We start from the raw sequence: 20,049 nt of genomic DNA, 5'->3' as shown, positions 1-20,049 counted from the left end.
GCTTTTTTTCACTGGGTGTTTTTTATATTTTTTTTTTGGATTATATATAAAAAAAAGAGGTTTATAGAATTAAAAAAAAAAAAAAAGATCAAACCTTTTTTTTTTTTTTCAAAGTGTGCGTTGGTTTTCGTTAAAAAAAGAGAGAAAGATCAAAAAGGGGCGCCCAAAAAAAAATCTCTCTTTTTAATGCAGCAATAAGCAAAGCATCCAACGTCACCAATCATATGAGCGGTGTTCTAATCGGACATAGTCGATACGAGAATTAGAACGCTTCACGATTGGTTGATTTTTAAACTCCGTTTAATCTTTCTTCTTCTTTAGGCACCTATATATTTGTTAATCGCTTTTTTTTGGTTCTTTCACAACAACAACTCAAGGACCATTTATTATTTACACTGAGGATGTTCAATGAAATATAAAAAATGATTGTGGTAAATAATCTGTGTCGGTTAAAAAGTTAAGTCTAGGAATGAGAATTGATCGTGTTTTAGTCAAAGATCGAACACTAGTGTTGACATGTGAGGACGAGACACATTGGGGAAAAAAGATAAATGGCACGGAGTTCCATTTGGGCAGTGGAGGACACACTACCGTGCACAAACCTTCCCAAAAAGCAATAAAAGAAATACATCCTACAACATGTGTTCAACTGATGAATAAACTATTGGAGAAGTGGCAGTATATGTTGTCGCTGTGAAATGAGACAATGATCACCTGTCTACCTTGTCATTACAACAGCATTTGGATTGTTTATTTTTTTTTTTATTTTTATTAATAGACACAAATAGGACCTAATTTTAGTATAATAAATAGTAATAATAGGATTTTGTGGCAAATTTAATAACGAGAGCAATTGCCAAGAGATGATTTAGTATTCATGTTTAAATATGTAGGCCCCCCCCCCATATGTTTTCTTTGTCTGTGACTTGGGATTTGGGGGGATCCCCTTTTTTTTTTTTTTTTAGCTCCCTTTTTATTTTAAAATAGCACGATTTTTATTTTTTTCTTTTTTCTTTTTTTTTCTTTCTTTCTTTATTTACCATTTATCAATGACTACTGACGCTACACACGTTGCCAACCACATGTTGGAATCCATCCTTCGAGATCTATGTTTTTTAAAGGAAAATAAATTTATACCAAATCAAGCTTACAACGATGTTGTTAGCATATTACCTAGTCGTATTCAAGAACGGACAATAACATTACCATCACTACCACCAACAACAGCACCAGCACCAACAACAACAACAACAACAACAACAATGATGATAGAATCTGTAAAGCCTCCTTTACCCACTCGTAAAAGCACACGTGAGTCACCTGTTCCTGCAAGCCGTGATGTAAGTTCGTTTCCAAAGTTACCTACCAGACGTACAAATGATTGGCAACCACAGCCAGAACAAGAAAAATACACTGCCTCTCCTCCTCCACCTGCTCCTCCCGCTTACACTCAAAAACCCGTGATTCCAGAAACTAACATATTGACTTCTGCAGAAGCTTTATATGACTACCATGGTGAAGATCCTTCAACAGATCTTTCATTTAAACAAGGCAATATCATTGAAGTTACAGAATACGGTAAAAAAAAGACTCCATAACAATTCAAAAGAGAGAGGTCTAGACTAATAGAAAAAATAGTGAATGATGATTGGTGGAAGGGTTCAGTGAATGGAAAATCAGGTATTTTTCCTCAGAATCATGTCAAAAAAATTGCACCCAGCATCAAACCAAAACGTCCTTGGGTACCACCCACCTCCGCTAAACCCTCCTTTTCAACAAGCACACCCACTACCACACCACCTTACAGTTACCCACCCCCTCCTACAGCTGCCATCTATCAACCTCCTCCTCCTCAGACCTACAATACATCATCCTCCGCCTCCTCGGCATCCTATTATCAACCGGCCTATAATCAACCAACCTATAATCAACCACCTGTAGCACAACCACCCGTCACCACTGCGGTTGCTACAGAAGAAGAAGGAGGAGATAAAAAGGTTCATAATATGGCTAAAAAGTTTGGTGGACATGTAGCGACAGCTGCCACTTGGGGTTTTGGTGCTACACGTAAGTTTAAAATTATATATTGTTACTCTCTCTCTCTCTTGTATCTAACTAAATAAATTTACTATAAATAGTTGGTAGTCAGGCAGCAAATGCTATTTTTTAAACAATAAAAAAATAATTGTTGTACAACCATGATTTATTTTGGAGCACCGACACATGTATTAGAAACGAAAAATAAAAAAAAGAGAGAGAGAGAAAGGGACGTCTGGAATAAAATCCTAGCCATGGGCTATTGCATAACTATAGGAATAAATATATCCCTTAATAAATGCATACAACCTTTTAACCGAAACTAATTGAGTGACAGCAATATTTATTTATTTATCTCATCCTTGTTGATATTCTATTCTTCCATACATGTATATAAACACATACTTTTTTTTTTTTTTTATATTTTTTATCTCCCTTTTTTTCTTTCCTGTATAAAAAAAAAAAATGTTGTTTTGGACAAAACTTTTAACAATAGCTCATGCAGTGACAACAAGTATTCATCCGTTTTTACCACTGTACTTTGCACACATGCTAAAGTTTGATATATTAACCATCTCAATATTAATCTCCTGTACCTTAATACTAAGAGTGCCAGCATCAGCCTTTTGGATTGACCTTGTAGATCATAAACCACCACTTCACGGTGTATTTACCGGTCTTTTGACTGCAATTGGGACAGCTGGTATCCTCCTGATACTATCTGTACCACCCTCTTGGACTTCAATGACATTACCCGTCGCCATCCTATCCACTATCTTGGACGGCTTATTCTATCAACCTCTAATTGTTCTCATCGACAGTGCCATCATCAAAATATTAGGAGACTACAAAATATTGTATGGTATGTAAACACTTTTTATTCTTGTTATTCTTTCAACAAACCATTGAAATATTATGTGTTTTATATATAGCAAAAGAAAGGCAGTATGGGAAATTGGCTTCGGCTATCATGTCAATCGGTATTGGCTGGAATTTAGACGATGATCATGATTTCGATACGCTCATGGTAACAACTTTAATTGGATCCGTCATCTTGTTCTTACTATCACTCTCCACCAATGTTCAAGCAGCAGATCCAAGCCTACTCGATATCATCCAATGTCACGAAGAAATGGATGAGACATCACCCTTGACAAAATACAGTGGCTTACACCAAACTGAAACGACCTCATGTTACAAACCTTATAGTCTCTTTGGTGAGCAATTATCTCATATCTCTGAGGAAGATGCAAGTATGCTGCGACGTATGATAACAACAAACTCTACTTCTATCCGACCATTACCTGCAAGCATTCATTCTTCTCCGTACACACCTCCAATCTCCAGAAATAATAACATACCCATTCATTTCATCAATGATAATTTACCTCCATCTTTTGAACTGGCTCGGCTGCCTTATCCGCCTCCTGTTTCACCTAGTGTCGTTTTAATCACTTTTATTCCCGGCTACTATCAAAAACATCAACATTATAGACCATTACCTTCAAATTTGCCCCATGAAGAAGAATATTATTATTTACATTGTTATCAACAACAATCCAAATGGATACTAAAATCATTCATGAGTTCCATCTTTTGTCTAGGCTTGGTTCATGGTATGACCCAATCCTTATTGTACATCTATCTTCACGACGCCTTGGAACTTCCTATGCATCTAATAGGTATTGTGGGTCTAATTATTATTACTGCAGATCTCTTGGCAAGTAAATTAGTGATTTGGGTAAGTTTGTGACATTGCCAAAAAGAAAAAAAAAATTGAAAGAGATGTTCAACAGGACAGGATGCTGTATATGTATATATTTAAATAACAATACTTGTCCTATTCTAGATTATCCACCGCTTTCAGCTGTATGTCATTATTGCTTGTGCACATGTTGTTTTGGTTTTATGCGCATTGTGTTACACCTGGCTTCAACCACGTCTCTTATCCACTGAATTGTTTGTTATTATTTTACAATGTTTACAAGGTATTATCGGTTAATGATAAAAAAAAGTACCAGATAAATAGTAACACTTACATCTAAAATTAGGTCTGTCCCTTCATTCGATTTGGTTATTGGCAGCACATCAAGTGGACTCTGTGGTTTTGACAGGTCATAAACGGATGATGTTAAAAGGTGGGATGGCTGCTTTGTACAGTAGTCTGGGTCCGGCTGTAGGCGTATTAATTATGGGCTATTTAGTAAGTCAACATGGAATCGAAGGTTATACATTAGTGTATCAATATGCGGCTGGATTTACCGTTCTAAGTGCCATCTTGTCTTGGGAGTGGTCAACTACAGACTAATTACTTTCTTTCTTTCTCTCACTATTTGTACATATTTATTTTACTCGACCTATTTTTTTTTTTTTAAAAAAAAAAAAAGAGGGACAATACTTTTCTGAAAAAAAAAAAAAAAAAAAAAAAATTGTATCATATTTATATAAAAAAGTTCTTTTTTTTTCTTTACGTTTACGCATTCTGCAGTGCATGTGTAAATCTACACACAATTTCTTTTCTACCCATTTAAATGTCCCCCTCTCTCTCCCATATTTGTATCTTTACCGTACCATCATATATTTGTAAAAAAATCTTGAAATATTCAACTTATGAAACAGCCCAAACATAAAGTTCGCGGAAAGCTGTTTCATTTCTCCAATAATAAAAAAAACACAATAGAATATGTATAGCTGGTCACTTAAAGAAATTATGTAAGTTAGGAATGTTTCTTTGTAAACAGCTCATACACAAAAAAAAAAAAAACGTTATTTGAACTCAACCCTTTTGCCTTCTTTTATTATTATTATTAATTCCTGCTATAGTTTGTAATAGCCGAAATAAGCTTAAACGACTGTTTGATATCATCTAAGCCCCTTACCCGTAACACTTGTTCAAATCAATCATCTCATTTCGGTGCAAAACAGATAAATCATTTAACTTTTAAAGGTACAAAATCTCTTATTGCTAACGCTGGTCACAACTGTAGAGTAAATTTCAGGCGATCATCTTATTTCGGTCTTTTATAACTACCACCGCTGTCAATAACCTTAATGTGCTTTTCCCTGATACCTTATAACCACCCATTCTATTAACAGTCTCAACACCTGTAACACTTCAATAATGGTATGTTAATTAAACTAACACTTATCATTTAAGCAATTTTTTCGTAAATTTTGGATACAGGTATGATACTTGTAAATCGGAACAAGTTTACTACAGTTGAGAATATGGCTACATGAATTTTAACTTTTTAAATAAAAAAAAACTTGCTTATTTCCTTCGACATCCTCAGCTTTAAAACAAGCCATTTCCGAAATATTGTGTTGTGATTGATTGTCACTATCTCACACATTTCTTTTCGTCTCAATTCATTTTAGAGCCATATTCTCACATGCCCTGGCTATAGCCATGATAAACTAAATTTTATTTTTATCACTTTTTTTTTTCGCAAGGTCAAGCATTTTTTAGTCGATTCATTATCTAATGAAGTCTTTAACTCTATTTATCGCATACCCACTAATAAGCTACGTATAATATCAAGCGCAAAATGGTTGTTACGGCCATTATCCCTTTCAAGAAGAAAGGGATAAAACATATGACTAGATGCACTACGTTACACGAAATATCGAAAAAATGAAAGCCCAACGGGGGGGTCGAACCCCCAACCTTGAGATTAAGAGTCTCACGCTCTACCGATTGAGCTAGCTAGGCGATTTGTTAATTTTTAAATATGCATTACAAATACAAATCAAGTGTTGTAAATAAAATTTTATCACGTGATTGTCACGTGTACGTATTATGATTGGGCATGTTCTTTTTAATTTCAGGTACGAAAAGCACTGGATTGGATAAAAAAAGTAGCTTAATCTTATTGGTTTCCGGATTAAACTTTGGGATTCTGCATTTCTGTAGTTGATCATATTTATAATCAAATTATTGTGAGAAGTGCGTTGAAATTGAATGAGCCATTAAGGCACCTATATAAATAGGATTGGCATAACCTTTATGGAAATAATATTTGAGCATGGAATAATTTATCAGTATTGAGTTATTTTAATGGAGTGTTTTAACTTTTTTAATTGGGGGTCAACTACAACGGGTAAGTACTGTGTCGTAATTCATGGTTACATGGCAAACAATTTTTTATTTTTTAATTTACAAAATCGACCGACAAAATATATAGATAAACTTTTAACTGCATTTTGGTAAGTCGAGAGGGGTATCGGCAAGGACTCCGCCTTTAATTCTGCATGAGCCCTTGAAAGCTTGTCTGATACTATGGATATCTGCGTGTTTTTTGGCATCAGTAAACGTGCATGTACCACACCTTATAGCCGCCTCTGGTATATCGCAGTTTTCCAGAAAGCCACCAAATGGAATACATGAAGTATGGTCCATGACCGGTAGAATACAACTTCCTGGAACGATACAAGATAAGCTAACAGGTTCAGTAGCAGATACCGATGTAGAAAATAGAAAAGAGGAAATTATGTATGACAGTTTCATGTTTTTAAAAGAAAATAATATGTTAAAATCAAAATTCAGCAAGAAACAAAAAGAAAAAGAAAAACAAAACAAGGGCTATTTATACACAATCAACAAAATTTTAGTTTGGCTGCATTACGCAATCGACTCTGTAAAGTAAAAACGGGAACTGTAAAATGTAATCTCACGTAATGGTTTATGCAAATTCCCAAAAAAAAAAAAAAAAAAAAAAAAAATGAATTGACTGCAGTAAGGTAATAGATGTCTGACTCCTCAGATGATGTAAACACCCAAGCAAGAATATTGCTCACTTACGTAGGATTACATCATGCAATAATGAACTCCTCGATCTATAACACTGATTACAGTTATTTTTTCCTACTGGTGCTTATTCAGGGCAGTTATTCTGACATAAATATCCGTAACATGAAACAAATTAGTTTTCAGATATGCTTAAAAATTCTTTACTTGTAGGCTGCTATCCAAAGTGAGGAGTAACCCCATTCTGGGTAATATTTTGCGCTGAAGTATTTTGCTGAGATCTTGAAAAATCTGGACGCCTACTATTGTCACTTCAAATTTCTTGCAATATACGAAACATGTTCTTGTCAGTCATTATATACCTATTCCAAAAGGCATTACGGTTGTTACAAACTGATATTAAAAATAAGCTTAGAGGATAAAGTCATACTCAGAACGTATGCAGATCGTTAATATCTAGAAGAAGTAGCTCACTGAGCTGCTGCTTTGAAAGAGCATGATAGTAAAGACTCTCAAATGTAACAGAGTGTAGTTTTAAACTTCCCTACAAACTACCCAAATTTTCCTGGCAAGAAGGGGTAATTATTTGAAAACGCTTAAATACTAAAAATGTGCGAAAGTCAACTGACAGATGACTGGCTTTTACAAGAATACCGTAAAACATACTATGAAACTCAAAAAGGCATAAACATCATCATGTCGAATATCAGCTTGGTTTATAGGACAGGGTTCGATGTCTTGGTCAATGTTTTTGAGTTTTACTCGTTTACAAAAAAAAAAAAAAGGGGGGGGGGAGAGTTGAGGGTTTTATGATGGTAAAATAAATAATAAATTTATGTAATTGAATGCTATTAATACAGGAAGGACTATTCTACTTTAATAATTTAATTTGTGTCATACAATTATGACATTTAAACACCAAGCTGCTGGCAAGACTGTATTTATTCTTGGCATGAGGACCAGACCCAACACCGTAATGATTACGTTCGTTTGACTTGAGGATCAGTTGGACGTCTGCCTCAGCTTGGGTGTAATTTTTATCCAAGATAAGCATAAGCGCTCTTTCATAATGACTAAAATAAAAAATATAATGATCCAAAAGAATGTTGTCAGCATTATCAAAAACAAAATTTAGCGACTGTTCATGGATCTGATGCATGGTTTTTATGTCTTGGCCTTGCTCGAATAGCATTCTCGCTGTAATAGAGCGCAAAAATTGAGCAAGACAAGCATCGTCGTAATAATTCGTTGGTAATTTTTCCTGATCGAGAGATGACAATCTATTTAATTCTACATTAATACGCTCCATGGTGTTATTTAATATATCCACTGGCATAAAGTCAAAGGCTGCGAATGCATTTAATATCTCGAGATCTGGTAGCAAGAGATAATTGCCTTGGCTCTTAAACTTCCTTGCCTTGCGAGCAACGAATTTCTAAACACAATTTTTCAACTTTCAAAAATTACCGCTATGAAAAAAAGTTACTCCGTTTTCTTACCTCCATAGGAATGGATTTTCCAGCGATCTTCTTCTTTTTCTCCGTCACTTGCTCCATGTAGGAAACCACTTTTTTCATATAATTAGCCTTGATAGTTTCATCTGATGTTTCGTTTGCAAGCATGTACAGGTTGATCGCCTTCAAATATATATACACTGCCTTTGACCAGTTACTTTCTTTACTGAGGATTGTGTAAAGGTCGTACGCTTTTTGCCATTTCTGTTGCATAATGTAAATAATACCCAACTCCCAGAAACACATATGTTGTAGTTGCTTCCAATCCTTTTGTGTATCGATTGCGTGTTGATATTCCTCTTCAGCTCTACCCAGCAATCGTTTGCTTACCATTAATCGTCCATTGAAATACAAGAAGAATACGCCTCGAGGATACCGCGATAGACAGTCATTCAGGATGGTTTCCCCAAAGGATATATCTACGTCTGAAAGCGGAATCATTTTTGACAAGACAATATGATATAAAATCAACACCATTTCACACAAGGGTCGTCGTAAACCTGTTTTGGCTTCCATGGCATTGCTGACTGTGGTGGATGTATGCACTTTATCCCAACCTCCTACCGCTTCCAATACCTGGAGCCCATGAGCTCGGTCTGAAGAAAAGCCGATAAACTCCGCAACCTTAACGACGGATGAAGGTAACATGGAAAGAATTAAACTAAAGCATCCCACACCAAGTGCAACACCCGAAGTAAAATTAGGATCCAATTCTTTGCCTTTGCCTTCGCTTTGTACATAATCCACGTATTTCTCCAAAGTCATGTACGAGCTGTAACTACTGCGGATGTTCAAACTTTCTCGAAGAAAGGACATGACACTTTCATCATACAAAATGCTTAGTAACGCTTTTAATAGATACGCCTCAGAATAAACCAGTTCCTACATTTTTTGTTTTGTTTTTTTTGTTTAATGATAATTCTTATCAATTTTGTTTTTTGTTTAAATGATGATCACATACTGCGTGACGTTCTACAACGGTCATCTGTTTGACATCTTCCAAGGTAGTACCTTTCACCCAGCTTGTTATGTTATCCAACCAGCCTCCATCTTTTTTGCGTTCATGAGCGGCCAATGCGATAGTGTGTTTCAAGACATTCAAGGTATTATTGATATCATCATGTTGGAAGGTCATGACACATTTCAAATACAGGATAAATGAATAGCCCAAAGAATAATACATAGAATCCTCATAGCGAGGTTTCAAGATCGCCTCTGCTTCACTGATATTTGAATTCAGGAAATAATCCAATGCCTTGTGAACTGCGGCGATATCTTCATTGAGTTGCTGCTCCTTCAAATGTTTTGTGGGTGATGGAGGGGGTGAGCCTGAAGGTGTTGTGGGCGATGATTTTACGGAGAACGAGCTTAATCTCGATAATAAGCCTCGACCCTCTGGAAGTGTCTTTACAGAGATGTTGCCACTGCTGCTACTTTTTTTGGAAGCGCTGAAAGGAAATGCTTTTCCCGTTTTAGAATCCATATTTTTTTTTTATAAAAGAAAGTGAAAGAGATGCGAAAAAAATTCAAAAAAGAAAAAACCAAGCGATATGGAACCAACATACGAACAATGGAATTAAGCGAATCATTAAATTCGGTTAAAAATACTTCCGTTCCTGACATGGAAAAAATGAGCAGGGGGATTGATTGATTTCTGCGCATTATCCACTGGCTTTGAAATGGAGGGGCACACGCGCTTTTGGTTTTTTTGTAACATCGTGTCATACGCCAGAAATTAAGATGGCTTATTAATTATAGGAGCCAATTTCTTTTTCCCGTCGTTGAGGCCTGATATAATTTATTATGTTTACAAAAAATGGCTTTTTAAGTACGTCGGGCTTAGCACAACAAATAAGCTTCTTGAGACGCTATGTACTCACACGAAGGATGGGCTACATGAATTTTACAGCTTGGATTCGCCTGTATTGTTCACCATCCAGTGGTAAGTCCAGTCTACAGTAGCTTCAATCATCTCAGGCGACCACTCATGACCTACACCAGGCACTAAATAATACTTCCAATCCACACCTTCTTTGCCTAGATGTGTCTTACGCAAACCTTCTACAAGAGGAGCATTGAACTTTGCCTTTACCAGTTCATCTTTCTCTCCATTTATGATGAGGATGTGCGTTGATTTTAATTTTTCATCCAAGTTTGCCATTTTTTCAGCAAATAGCTTTTGGATGGGTTTTGGAAGATGGGTTTCAGCCGAAATGTTGGATTCCTCAAGTCGAGACTTCATTAAAGCTAAAAAATCAGATATTCCAACAATGGGGATAGCCACTGTGATACGAGGATCTGTAAGAAAAGTGATAGGTGAGCCAGTTTGTAAAAAGAGAGGCGGAACACTATAATACCATTAGCAGCTGCTAAAAATGCAGCATGACCGCCCATAGAAAATCCAAGCACACCCCACACTTGTACAATAGGATTTTCAGAAGGGCCAAACAAATAATGCTCCAGCACATCAATTAATTCAGAAACAGTGGATGTGGCAGAGCTAACCATGCCCCACATATCCATTGCATGATTTGGGTTCTGGTGCTTTCCTTCAACCCATGCAAAATTGGCAAGCTTATGAACGAGTCTGCTACCATGGTTTGCAGAGTCAAACGTAACAACCAAAATATGACGTTTTCCTTCTGTTCTAAACTCATTCAGCTTGCAGAGTTCTTGTGCAATAGGTTCCATTTTGGACTGGTTCTCTATGTAAAGTCATTTTAGACATTGGGGCCCATTGACTTTATAAAAAGACTAAACTTACGAAGTCTACCATGGAGAGCAAACATGACAGACACAGGTGTGTCTTTGCCGAGTTTTTGATACTCTTCTAAACCATACACGGTCAAGCTTAAGCCATTGACATGGATAAGTTGTTTAGACACCATGAGAAATTTAAAATGAAAAAAAAAGAGAGAAAGAGTATGTGTAACTTTTATTGCTATTTATAATCCTATTCCGCACGTTAACAACTACTTCTTTAACAAATCTTCGATATCTTTTGCGATTTCAGAAGGTTCAGTCTTTGAAGAGTAGCGTTTGTAAACCTGTCCTTCCTTGTCAATCAAAAATTTCTATGATGAAAAAAAAAAGAGGGAGATTAATGGAAAGTTTCTTTGTAGATATGTTATATGCTTACCTCAAAATTCCATTTGACGACGTGTAAACTAATGTATTAAATGAGAGTCAGAAAACTTTTGTGTTGACGCGTGAAATGATACATACTTGAAAATTCCCGGTTTTGATTCCTTTAAAAACTTGTACAAAGGTGATTCATTTTCTCCATTCACGTCACTATGACAATTTGATTAATTTTTTTTTTTTTTTTTTGGCAGAAAATTATAAAAAATAAACTTACAGTTTAGCAAGAAGTGGGAAAGTAGCACCATATTTGGTTCTGACAGCTTTTTCAATTTCTGTTGAAGAACGATTAATGTTTTACAATACTTTATCAATAGTGGCGATGATTTACCCTCTGGCTCTCCAGGTTCTATGAAAGAAAAAAAAATGTTAAAAAGATTTCCATACAGATTCTTTGAATACCATTTACCTTGATTTAGGAATTGGTTGCAAGGGGCTCCGATGACTTCGAAACCCTTGTCTTTATAGGTGGTGTAAAGCTTTTCCAAACCTGTGTATTGGCTGGCAAACCCACACTTGGAAGCTACGTTGACAATAAGAACGACCTGACAAAGAGACGGAAAATTTAAGTATGAAGGGGCATATTTGATACGCAATGCAAATAATAAAGTACCTTTCCCTTGAGTGAGCTTAAATCCCAATCCGTGTTTTTGATGGTTTTAACTGTAAAGTTGTATAAAGAAGTCATGATAAATACAGCAAGTGGGAAAAGAGCAGAAAATGATAAACACTGGGTATTTATTTTAAATTGGGGGGTGCATATGAAAAATAACATTGATAACATTATGACGTCTTTTGGCATGTGGGGCATGTTTCATTCACATTCTCTATTTGGGAGCAAAAGAGGAAGCTAAAATCGCTCTTTGCATGAAGGGTTTGAATCGAAGATATTCCATTGCCTCGTCAAAGTTACACTAAAAAGAGAGACACCAGTGTGTTAATGGCATATTTATAGAAGAATGAAGGTGTGTTATCCTTACCCATTTACGCTGACGAAAGCTGCTTTCAGGCCATTGACTACAAATCTCTTCTACTTTTAATTCGTAGAACCAAACATTAGATTTAGGCTCGCCATAGTAGTTGTAGTCAATAAAGCTGCCAACCAAATTGCCAATCTGACCTCTGACACCAGCTATGAAAAATAGAGTTTGTCCTACAGCTCGCTTAAATATTTTATTAATCTTACCTTCTTCGTATGTCTCACGGGCAGCAGCTTGTTCTTTTGTTTCATCATCCTCCCATCCTCCCTTGGGCTGAAATAAATAATTTATTATTATGTCATTATTACCCCAATTGGGTTACCATATCAACTTACGAGAACCCAGACATTTTCACGCTTGCTACTCGAAATGATCAAAACTTTGTTGGTGTTGGGATCGATGGCAATGCAACCAGCAACCTAAAAAAGAGATTAAGAGATGGCACACCATGCTTCGTTTAAAAAAAGTAAATACCTGACGAATGTTTGAGTCGTCATAAACTTGATTTTCTCTGCCTGTGCGGGCCTCAGCAGGGTAGTCCGTATAACTCGTATTGCTACCCATGAAAGTTAATTAATTGAAAGATAAGAGTTTCTCCGGGCAGAAATTAATTTTTTTTTTTTAAAGTATATATTATTTTATTTCATGCAAAAAATAGATGGAGGGGGAAAAAGAGTTTGGTAAGAAAAAATAAAAACAGAGTGTATAAAAATATAATAAGAAAAAAAGAGTGCTATACAATATAAATGTGTTCAAAAAATGGGAAGATTATAGTAAAAAGAGGATTTGTTTTTTTTAACGACGATCAGTGGAACCCATACCACGTTTACCAGAGAACAAATGCTTAGGCATCTTGGTTTGAATCTGTCTGTCAGACTCACCACGCTTACCCATAAGCGCACTTGGCTTTTGAGCACGGAGCTTCTGCTTATCGGCTTCAAGCTTCTGTTTAACGTTACGGAAACCAAGAGCACTGACTTCTTCAGCTTCGGCATCACCACGATCATGGGCATCAGCGTCTCTGACAGCTTCATCAGGGGTAACTTCAGCACGTGTACGCTTACGACCGGCAGCAGCGTTACGTGTACGTTCAGCAGCATCTGTAGCATCAATACCCATACTTTCAAGATGTTCACCCATCTCATTGACAGTAGTAAATTTGGCAGCTGTAGTCTTGGGTAATGTAGGTCTAGTTCTACCACGAGCAGCACGATGAGCTTGGACAATTAACTTCTTACGGTCACGAATGGCATCAGCAGCAGTACGGAGGATCTCTTCTTCATCGTCAAGGATCTCATCGTCTGATTGATAGAAACCTTCAGCTTCCAAGCGCTCTTCTTCTCTCTCCAAGGCCTCCAACTTCTCTTCAATCTCAGGATCGATAAAGTCAGCAACGTTGTGACCATCCAAGAACTCGGGAATAGTATCATATTTCCATTCATCATCTTCCAACAAGTACTTCTTCTTGACATCAACATTAAAGACACCAGCACCACCATTCTCTTCTTCGATATCTCTTTCAAGTCTACGACGGTTAGGATCGTTCTTGTCATATTTAACTCTGGTCTTGGTTTCGGCAGGGATATTGGGAAGACGAGCAACGTTGTCTCTTTGTTGAGGAGTGGCCAAATGAATCTTGTTGATAACATCGTTAATCTTGTTACCCTTCATCTTCATTTCAACACGAGCAGCTAACAATTTATCACAAGCATTGTTACGCACACTCATCACACCTTCATCGTTGTAACAAGACATAGTCAAGACAGTGGCGTTCTCTTCAGCAGCAATCTCTTCAATCCACTTTCTTTGCTCCTCAGGGAGATCCTCAGGCTTCACTTGATCAATCTTGTTGATGACCAACACGATAGGCTTGTTGGCAAAAAGAGGTTTGATACTATGGAATAATTTGACTTGATCTTCAACACTGTAACCACATTGTTCGGATAAATCCATGAAATACATGATACAGGATCTTAAATGAGCCATGGCAGTAATAGATTGCATCTCAATCGTATTACGTTCCTCCAAGGGGTGATCCAAGATACCGGGTGTATCAATGACTTGCCATCTCATGTATTTGTAATCCATGTGACCGACAAAGAGAGATTTAGTGGTGAAAGCATAAGGTTGGACATCGACTTCAGCACGGGTGATCTTGTTAATGAAGGAAGATTTACCAACGTTGGGGTAACCACAGATAAGAAGAGTACGGGTGTTGGGGTCGATGGAAGGTAAACGAGACAAATGTTGACGCACTTGTTCGAGATAGGCCAAACTATCCTTTTGACGCTTCATGACGGTTGCCATTCTACCCAAAGCAGCCTTTTTTAATTGCTTACAACGATAAAGAGAGTCACCGAACTTTAAAAGACGAACATAATCCTTAGCAACTTGATCAATTAAATGACGGGCTGTGTTGATTTGACCTAACGCAAGCTTGTAATGATCTCTATCGTAAAGAACATTCATCAAATCAGCATAGAAAGGATGGATATCCTACAGTTTAACATATTAGTAATTAAATCCTATAAACTCTTCATATAAACAAAAACATACCTCTAACTTGGGGAACTCATCCAAAATGTTCTTGAACTTCTCTTCAAAGTTCTCTTGGGTGAACTTAACCTTACGCATATAAAACTGTCTAATACGTCCAATATTGTAATTCTTATGGATAACAGTGGGTGTCTTTCTTTGTGTCTTGGACAAAATAATGTCGACAAAGTCAGAGGCCGTAGGCACTGGCTCGATCTTTTTGAAATTATAGAGTGATGCCATTGTTGCGAGAAGGAGATCTATAAAAGAATAACTTGCAAAAAAAAACTTTTCTCGATTAACATAGGCATAAAAGAAAAAAGACAGTCCTTTCATCAGCCCAAAAAAAAGTGACTCTTTTTTTTTTTTTTTTTCTTCAATCCTTTTGTCTATTATCTAGCTGTCTTGTACTTGACACTGTTATGTCTCCTAAGCTTTTTAGAGAATTCGATATATGGCTGCTAACTCTTAGCTCTTTTAGTACAGCAGATGGTAACTTTTCATCAATCTGTCAGATAGAAAAAAAGAAATTTCGATCACCGTGATTCAGTAACTGGGTACATTTTTCAGGAGAAATAAAACCTATCAACTTGAAGCCTCTCTTTTATCTCGAAATCATAATTGTTTCAAAATCCTGTTAACATGAGCCATTCAACAGCAATGAATTACATATTTTAACACCAGGATGCAGGTTACACATCCCTTGAACCACGGCCGAGAAAAAGATGCTGTTCAGTGCAGCGCTAAACAAGATACACTTTCTGCAATACTCAATGCGCTACTTGAAATCATTGTTTGTTGTAAAGTCTTATAGATCCTCAATGAAAAATTTTCTGTTTTTTCGTGATAATCTCATATAAGAATTTGCGGCATTTATATATAACGCTTGGGGGGGATACTTGGTGTATCAATATATTTCCAGTTACAGACATATAACGAGTCTTTAGTGATGTATCAACTATCTCGGTTATTTTAGTTTCCTTCTTTTATTCCGCATAGCAGAATGCTCAAAGTCAACTCATCAAGCTTCGTACACAATTGAAATATCAGTTTTTTAAAAAGCACAATAAAGTCTGCCTCAAGATGCAGAAGATTTCAACCCACTACCGATGGTAAAACATCCAGTGGCAAGCTAAAAGCATCCTCATCTGTATGTGTAAAGACAACATAATCACACATAGAAGTATCATAAATAATGCCCGTCATATATATATATATATATATGTGTGTGTTTTTCATTATATTGTTTAGTTGAATCATCAAAAGGAAAGAAATGAAGCTTTTAGATCAAATTCAGCAATATAATTTTTAAGCAACGCCAATTTTACTTGGTCCAAAGATAGATACAAAGTAAATCCAGTATGGTGAACGTTTACCAGTCACTGCACTGTCTGAGATTCCCATAGCACATGTCAGTATTAAGGTGCATCAAAGCAATATTAAGATGCATCAAAGTTTTGGCGAGGGATTTAGAAACAAGTTGATAACACTAGGTATGAAAACATACTAAGATTATGTGTATGAATATGAGTACGCATAATTGCTTGTTATGTCTTTACAGGAAACACATTTTGTTACAGAAAACGATCGTCTACTTACCTTGCAGATAAAACAAAGAGCTAATTGGATAGCTTTAATATTAAATGCCCACTCTACCTTGCATATGTTTATGGCGTAAACTAAGTTTGTTATTCTCATGAAAAAACAAACACTCAGCGTAAAGATATACATGAGTATACAGTTTAGAGCCATTGTAGCATCACAGGCCATCATAGCGCATGTATTTGTTATACAGCGTATGAGGGTATCTGGGTATTTTCGCACATTAAATATGAAAACTCCGACTAAAGTGCCATAAAAGAAGGGTAAGGGGTGGCGCACGCTCCACAGACCAAATAAAACAAGACATAGTTCCCACAGTTCTGGTAATACAATGTGTAAAAGAATATAATATGGGGTGATTTATCACGCTAATTACAAGGGGTTTTTATTCAAACGAGGTATGATAAAGGGGTGAGAGGAATATATGAGGGATTGATTTGTTTTTTTTAATGAAGCCATTTTGTTTATTTTCTAAAGAACAAAAGGTACTTAAAATGCGATGCCTTTTTTTGGTCTGGGCCCATAAGTATGTGCACTGTAGTATCACCACAGATCATTGTATAAATATAGTACAAAGTTAATGCAACTACCAATTTAGTCAGACTGCAAAGTAAATTCAATCTCCCTTTTAAATCCAAATATTATTATTCTGTTACAATTCAAAATGAATGCTCGTTTATTAAAAAAGTGGATATATAAGTTTGGGACAATTTGGATTATTTCTTGGCAAGAGAACACTTTTCAAGAGCAAGATGAGACATGCGCTTGCTTTCGGTGGCGGTAAGAGCATCTTCATAAGAAACCTATTTTTAACAGTTAGATAAAGAACGTGAATATGCTTCATACTGTCTATATTTACCCAGACACGTTCACGAGTGGCATCGGGCCATGTTTCGAGTAATGTGGGAGCATTGACCTCATACATCCAATGATGAGCAATGACCTTACCCTTCTTGTTGGATTCAGAGTAGGAACCAACACGGCTAGACAAGAAGCTGGCAGTGACACCGGCCTTTTCATGTAAGAGACGAATAGCAGCCTTTTCAGGGTGTTCTTCTGTGGGTTCAGTTTGACAATCATCACGAGGAAGAACATACGCGCCTTCCTTTTTGCGACTACCCAACATGAGGATCTTTTGTGTGGCGGGATCAATGACAATGACACCAACAGCCTACAAAAAGCAATTATACTTAGCCACTGTCTCTCTCTCTTATTTATTCTATCCATCCATTAAAAGCTTACCTGACGAATGGCCTTAGGTTCCTTCTCTTCCTTGGGCTCCTTGGTCTTCTTTTCAGCCTTTTCAGTAGTATCGGCCTTCTTTTCCTTTTTATCCTTCTTTTCCTTTTTGTCCTTCTTGTCTTCCTTATCCTTCTTCTCCTTCTTGTCTTCCTTATCCTTCTTCTCCTTCTTGTCCTTTTTCTCTTCCTTGTCCTTCTTCTCCTTCTTGTCCTTCTTTTCCTTCTTCTCCTTCTTCTTGGGAAGGTCTTCGTCAGCAACTACGGGAGCTCCAGGAAGGAGAGCATCGTCAACGGGAGCAAGAGTTTCAACAGTCATTTCTTTAATTAAAATAGAATAAAGAGGAAAGAATAATAAAAAAAGAAAAATTTAAAAAAGGAGAGATGCCCGGTTATTTATTCTTTTTTTCTCAAAGGGCCCAAACCGCGGGCGACAGAACCCGGACTATGAAAATCTATAATTATAGCTGTCAATGCCCTTTTGAAAAATATTCCGGGGGCCGTTTACGTTTACAAATGCGGTAAAAGAAAGCAAGGTAAAGGCTTATACATGTAAATTATTTTATTAATTGATACATCCAGAAAAACGGGATGACTGATGCCATGGTTCAGAAAATTTTAAAGACACTTTTTCATGTCTTAATTTAATCGGATCCTGTACATATAAAATGACTATTTTAAACGAAGTTCTGATATATTTTTAGAACATGAATTACATGTTGTCGCGATTTTTTTTTATAGCTGTTCGTAAATCGAATGATGTATAAGGTTTGGGTCACATGCCGTCTTGTCACTTCGTCCCATCCTTCTAAATGGCTGTTGACAATGATTGCGACCATATTACTGGTTGCATCTAAATTAACTCGACTATTATAGAAAAAACTGTGTCTATATTTGTCGCAACTTCATGATCCCATTACTTGTACTTGTTAAAACTATGATTATTATATTTTTTTTATTATTATTACAGAATTAGAGGGATAATTAATTTTCTTCTTTTTTTTTTACTCGGACTTCTTTTCAGTTGCCTTATCTTTCAAGTAATCAGAGCTATCTGATTTAGTCAAGAATTTTTGAAGACGACCATAGAACACATATACGAATACCATGAAACTGAGTCCAGTCCAGAACCAGGGATTGCTAATTTAAGGTAAACCAATCAATATCTATCATCTCTTTATTCTTGTATACAAAACTTACCTAAAAGGTGAGTTTACATCAACAACCTCAACTTCATAGATAACTGCAGTGTTTCCTAAAAGCAACGAGGGTAAATACATGTCCTCACAGCCAATATAACCTTATCTTATTTACCTGGAACCAAATGGGGAAGACCAAATTCACCATAAGCTACAGAAAAAAAAAAGCTTAAAAAAAAAAAGTAATACGACCAATAAGAATTCTCAACTTACCATATTCAGCAGGAATAAGTAATCTACGTACTTCTCCTTCACACATACCGTGCATACCCTGTTCCAATCCTATCATTTCTTATAAGTATACAACTTTTTTATGTTCCAGCACTTTTCTTTTTTTACCCTTCATAATTTTATCTCTGCCTATTAAAAAACATTCTTGTTAGAGGTATAATAAGATCAAGTTAGCTGCCAAGACTTACCAAATTTCACTTTTAAGGGCTCTCCTGCATAGGTATTTTCATAAAATTCATCCTCACCCCAAACACGAGCACGGTAATGATAAAGTACTTCAGAGTTGGAAGACACCTTAAAACCACACTTTTCAGGTCTCTTAAGAACACCTATAGACTTTTATTGGTTTCTGCTATATAAGGAGTTATCTCAGTCGAATATATATTATACCTCCAAGAAGCTTGGTAGGTTGCTCCAAGTCAGCTTCATTGTTTGCATAAACTGTAGCAACTAAAGCAATCAAAGCACTCAGCTTGAAAATATTTGAAAAGAGCATTTTTGGGAAAGAGAAGAAAAAAGGAAACAAGATGTTCAAGATGAGATGAATGTTGGTCAATGTTATCTATCTCTCTTATTGATTAACTGTGTGCAACCGGTGCTTAAAATCTTATAATTGACAATTTGAGTAATAATGTCCTTTTAAAGAAAAACAGAACATGATGGGGCGTACATAGGGACATATGTTTCTTTTGTGCCTGAATTCTTTCAATAAGCCACAACTTGAGAGTTAAAATTCAGATGCTGTTTGCTGATAATAAATGCCTAGCTACAAACATGTCCGAACTATTTAGTTTGTAAATATCTGAATTGTCCTCTTAAACAAAA

General features: G+C 36.3%; 10 protein-coding genes and 1 non-coding gene across 11 annotated transcripts; 2 read left to right on the top strand and 9 right to left on the bottom strand.

Annotated features, from left to right (window-relative positions):
- The first annotated feature begins 1,013 nt into the window (after positions 1-1,013).
- Positions 1,014-2,399, top strand: EV154DRAFT_496241 (SH3 domain-containing protein). The gene is made up of 3 exons (XM_051600128.1): positions 1,014-1,578; positions 1,639-2,067; positions 2,139-2,399. The coding sequence occupies exons 1-3, from the start codon at positions 1,050-1,052 to the stop codon at positions 2,168-2,170; spliced, it is 990 nt and encodes a 329-aa protein (XP_051461604.1). The 5' UTR covers positions 1,014-1,049; the 3' UTR covers positions 2,171-2,399.
- Positions 2,400-2,491: 92 nt separating this feature from the next.
- EV154DRAFT_496239 (uncharacterized protein) lies at positions 2,492-4,422 on the top strand. Its single transcript, XM_051600127.1, has 4 exons — positions 2,492-2,899; positions 2,970-3,778; positions 3,887-4,025; positions 4,089-4,422. Exons 1-4 carry the CDS (start codon positions 2,503-2,505, stop codon positions 4,343-4,345), a joined length of 1,602 nt encoding a protein of 533 aa, XP_051461603.1. The 5' UTR covers positions 2,492-2,502; the 3' UTR covers positions 4,346-4,422.
- A 1,254-nt stretch (positions 4,423-5,676) lies between these two features.
- Positions 5,677-5,749, bottom strand: EV154DRAFT_t22. The gene has a single exon. It is a non-coding gene; the product is annotated as a tRNA-Lys (tRNA).
- A 418-nt stretch (positions 5,750-6,167) lies between these two features.
- EV154DRAFT_496237 (uncharacterized protein) lies at positions 6,168-6,573 on the bottom strand. The gene has a single exon (XM_051600126.1). The coding sequence runs from the start codon at positions 6,542-6,544 to the stop codon at positions 6,230-6,232; it is 315 nt and encodes a 104-aa protein (XP_051461602.1). The 5' UTR covers positions 6,545-6,573; the 3' UTR covers positions 6,168-6,229.
- A 1,016-nt stretch (positions 6,574-7,589) lies between these two features.
- EV154DRAFT_496234 (uncharacterized protein) lies at positions 7,590-9,812 on the bottom strand. The gene is made up of 3 exons (XM_051600125.1): positions 9,260-9,812; positions 8,284-9,180; positions 7,590-8,219 (listed from the first exon to the last, which is right to left on the bottom strand). The coding sequence occupies exons 1-3, from the start codon at positions 9,779-9,781 to the stop codon at positions 7,656-7,658; spliced, it is 1,983 nt and encodes a 660-aa protein (XP_051461601.1). The 5' UTR covers positions 9,782-9,812; the 3' UTR covers positions 7,590-7,655.
- A 733-nt stretch (positions 9,813-10,545) lies between these two features.
- EV154DRAFT_413879 (uncharacterized protein) lies at positions 10,546-11,186 on the bottom strand (the record flags this gene model as incomplete). Its single annotated transcript, XM_051595583.1, has 2 exons — positions 10,546-11,003; positions 11,063-11,186. 2 exons carry the CDS (start codon positions 11,184-11,186, stop codon positions 10,546-10,548), a joined length of 582 nt encoding a protein of 193 aa, XP_051461600.1.
- A 28-nt stretch (positions 11,187-11,214) lies between these two features.
- EV154DRAFT_496231 (thioredoxin-like protein) lies at positions 11,215-12,137 on the bottom strand. The gene is made up of 7 exons (XM_051600124.1): positions 12,053-12,137; positions 11,849-11,984; positions 11,771-11,788; positions 11,657-11,714; positions 11,524-11,592; positions 11,438-11,465; positions 11,215-11,372 (listed from the first exon to the last, which is right to left on the bottom strand). Exons 1-7 carry the CDS (start codon positions 12,125-12,127, stop codon positions 11,271-11,273), a joined length of 486 nt encoding a protein of 161 aa, XP_051461599.1. The 5' UTR covers positions 12,128-12,137; the 3' UTR covers positions 11,215-11,270.
- Positions 12,138-12,353: 216 nt separating this feature from the next.
- EV154DRAFT_413758 (NUDIX hydrolase domain-like protein) lies at positions 12,354-12,983 on the bottom strand (the record flags this gene model as incomplete). The annotated part of the gene is made up of 4 exons (XM_051595578.1): positions 12,354-12,571; positions 12,626-12,692; positions 12,755-12,838; positions 12,894-12,983. 4 exons carry the CDS (start codon positions 12,981-12,983, stop codon positions 12,354-12,356), a joined length of 459 nt encoding a protein of 152 aa, XP_051461598.1.
- A 231-nt stretch (positions 12,984-13,214) lies between these two features.
- On the bottom strand, positions 13,215-15,197 carry EV154DRAFT_413838 (GTP binding protein 4; the record flags this gene model as incomplete). The annotated part of the gene is made up of 2 exons (XM_051595582.1): positions 13,215-14,915; positions 14,976-15,197. The coding sequence occupies 2 exons, from the start codon at positions 15,195-15,197 to the stop codon at positions 13,215-13,217; spliced, it is 1,923 nt and encodes a 640-aa protein (XP_051461597.1).
- A 1,776-nt stretch (positions 15,198-16,973) lies between these two features.
- Positions 16,974-18,306, bottom strand: EV154DRAFT_36874 (uncharacterized protein). The gene is made up of 4 exons (XM_051595018.1): positions 18,018-18,306; positions 17,799-17,948; positions 17,416-17,727; positions 16,974-17,359 (listed from the first exon to the last, which is right to left on the bottom strand). Exons 1-4 carry the CDS (start codon positions 18,111-18,113, stop codon positions 17,273-17,275), a joined length of 645 nt encoding a protein of 214 aa, XP_051461596.1. The 5' UTR covers positions 18,114-18,306; the 3' UTR covers positions 16,974-17,272.
- A 410-nt stretch (positions 18,307-18,716) lies between these two features.
- On the bottom strand, positions 18,717-19,824 carry EV154DRAFT_496224 (uncharacterized protein). The gene is made up of 7 exons (XM_051600123.1): positions 19,615-19,824; positions 19,413-19,553; positions 19,333-19,353; positions 19,207-19,275; positions 19,109-19,144; positions 18,995-19,049; positions 18,717-18,934 (listed from the first exon to the last, which is right to left on the bottom strand). Exons 1-7 carry the CDS (start codon positions 19,718-19,720, stop codon positions 18,799-18,801), a joined length of 564 nt encoding a protein of 187 aa, XP_051461595.1. The 5' UTR covers positions 19,721-19,824; the 3' UTR covers positions 18,717-18,798.
- Positions 19,825-20,049: the final 225 nt, after the last annotated feature.

This window comes from Mucor mucedo, assembly GCF_025094135.1.
Source record: "Mucor mucedo strain NRRL 3635 chromosome Unknown EV154scaffold_12, whole genome shotgun sequence".
Lineage (NCBI taxonomy): Eukaryota > Fungi > Mucoromycota > Mucoromycetes > Mucorales > Mucoraceae > Mucor > Mucor mucedo.
The sequence above is the reverse complement of the archived record's forward strand: the minus strand, read 5'-3'. Positions and strand labels throughout refer to the sequence as shown.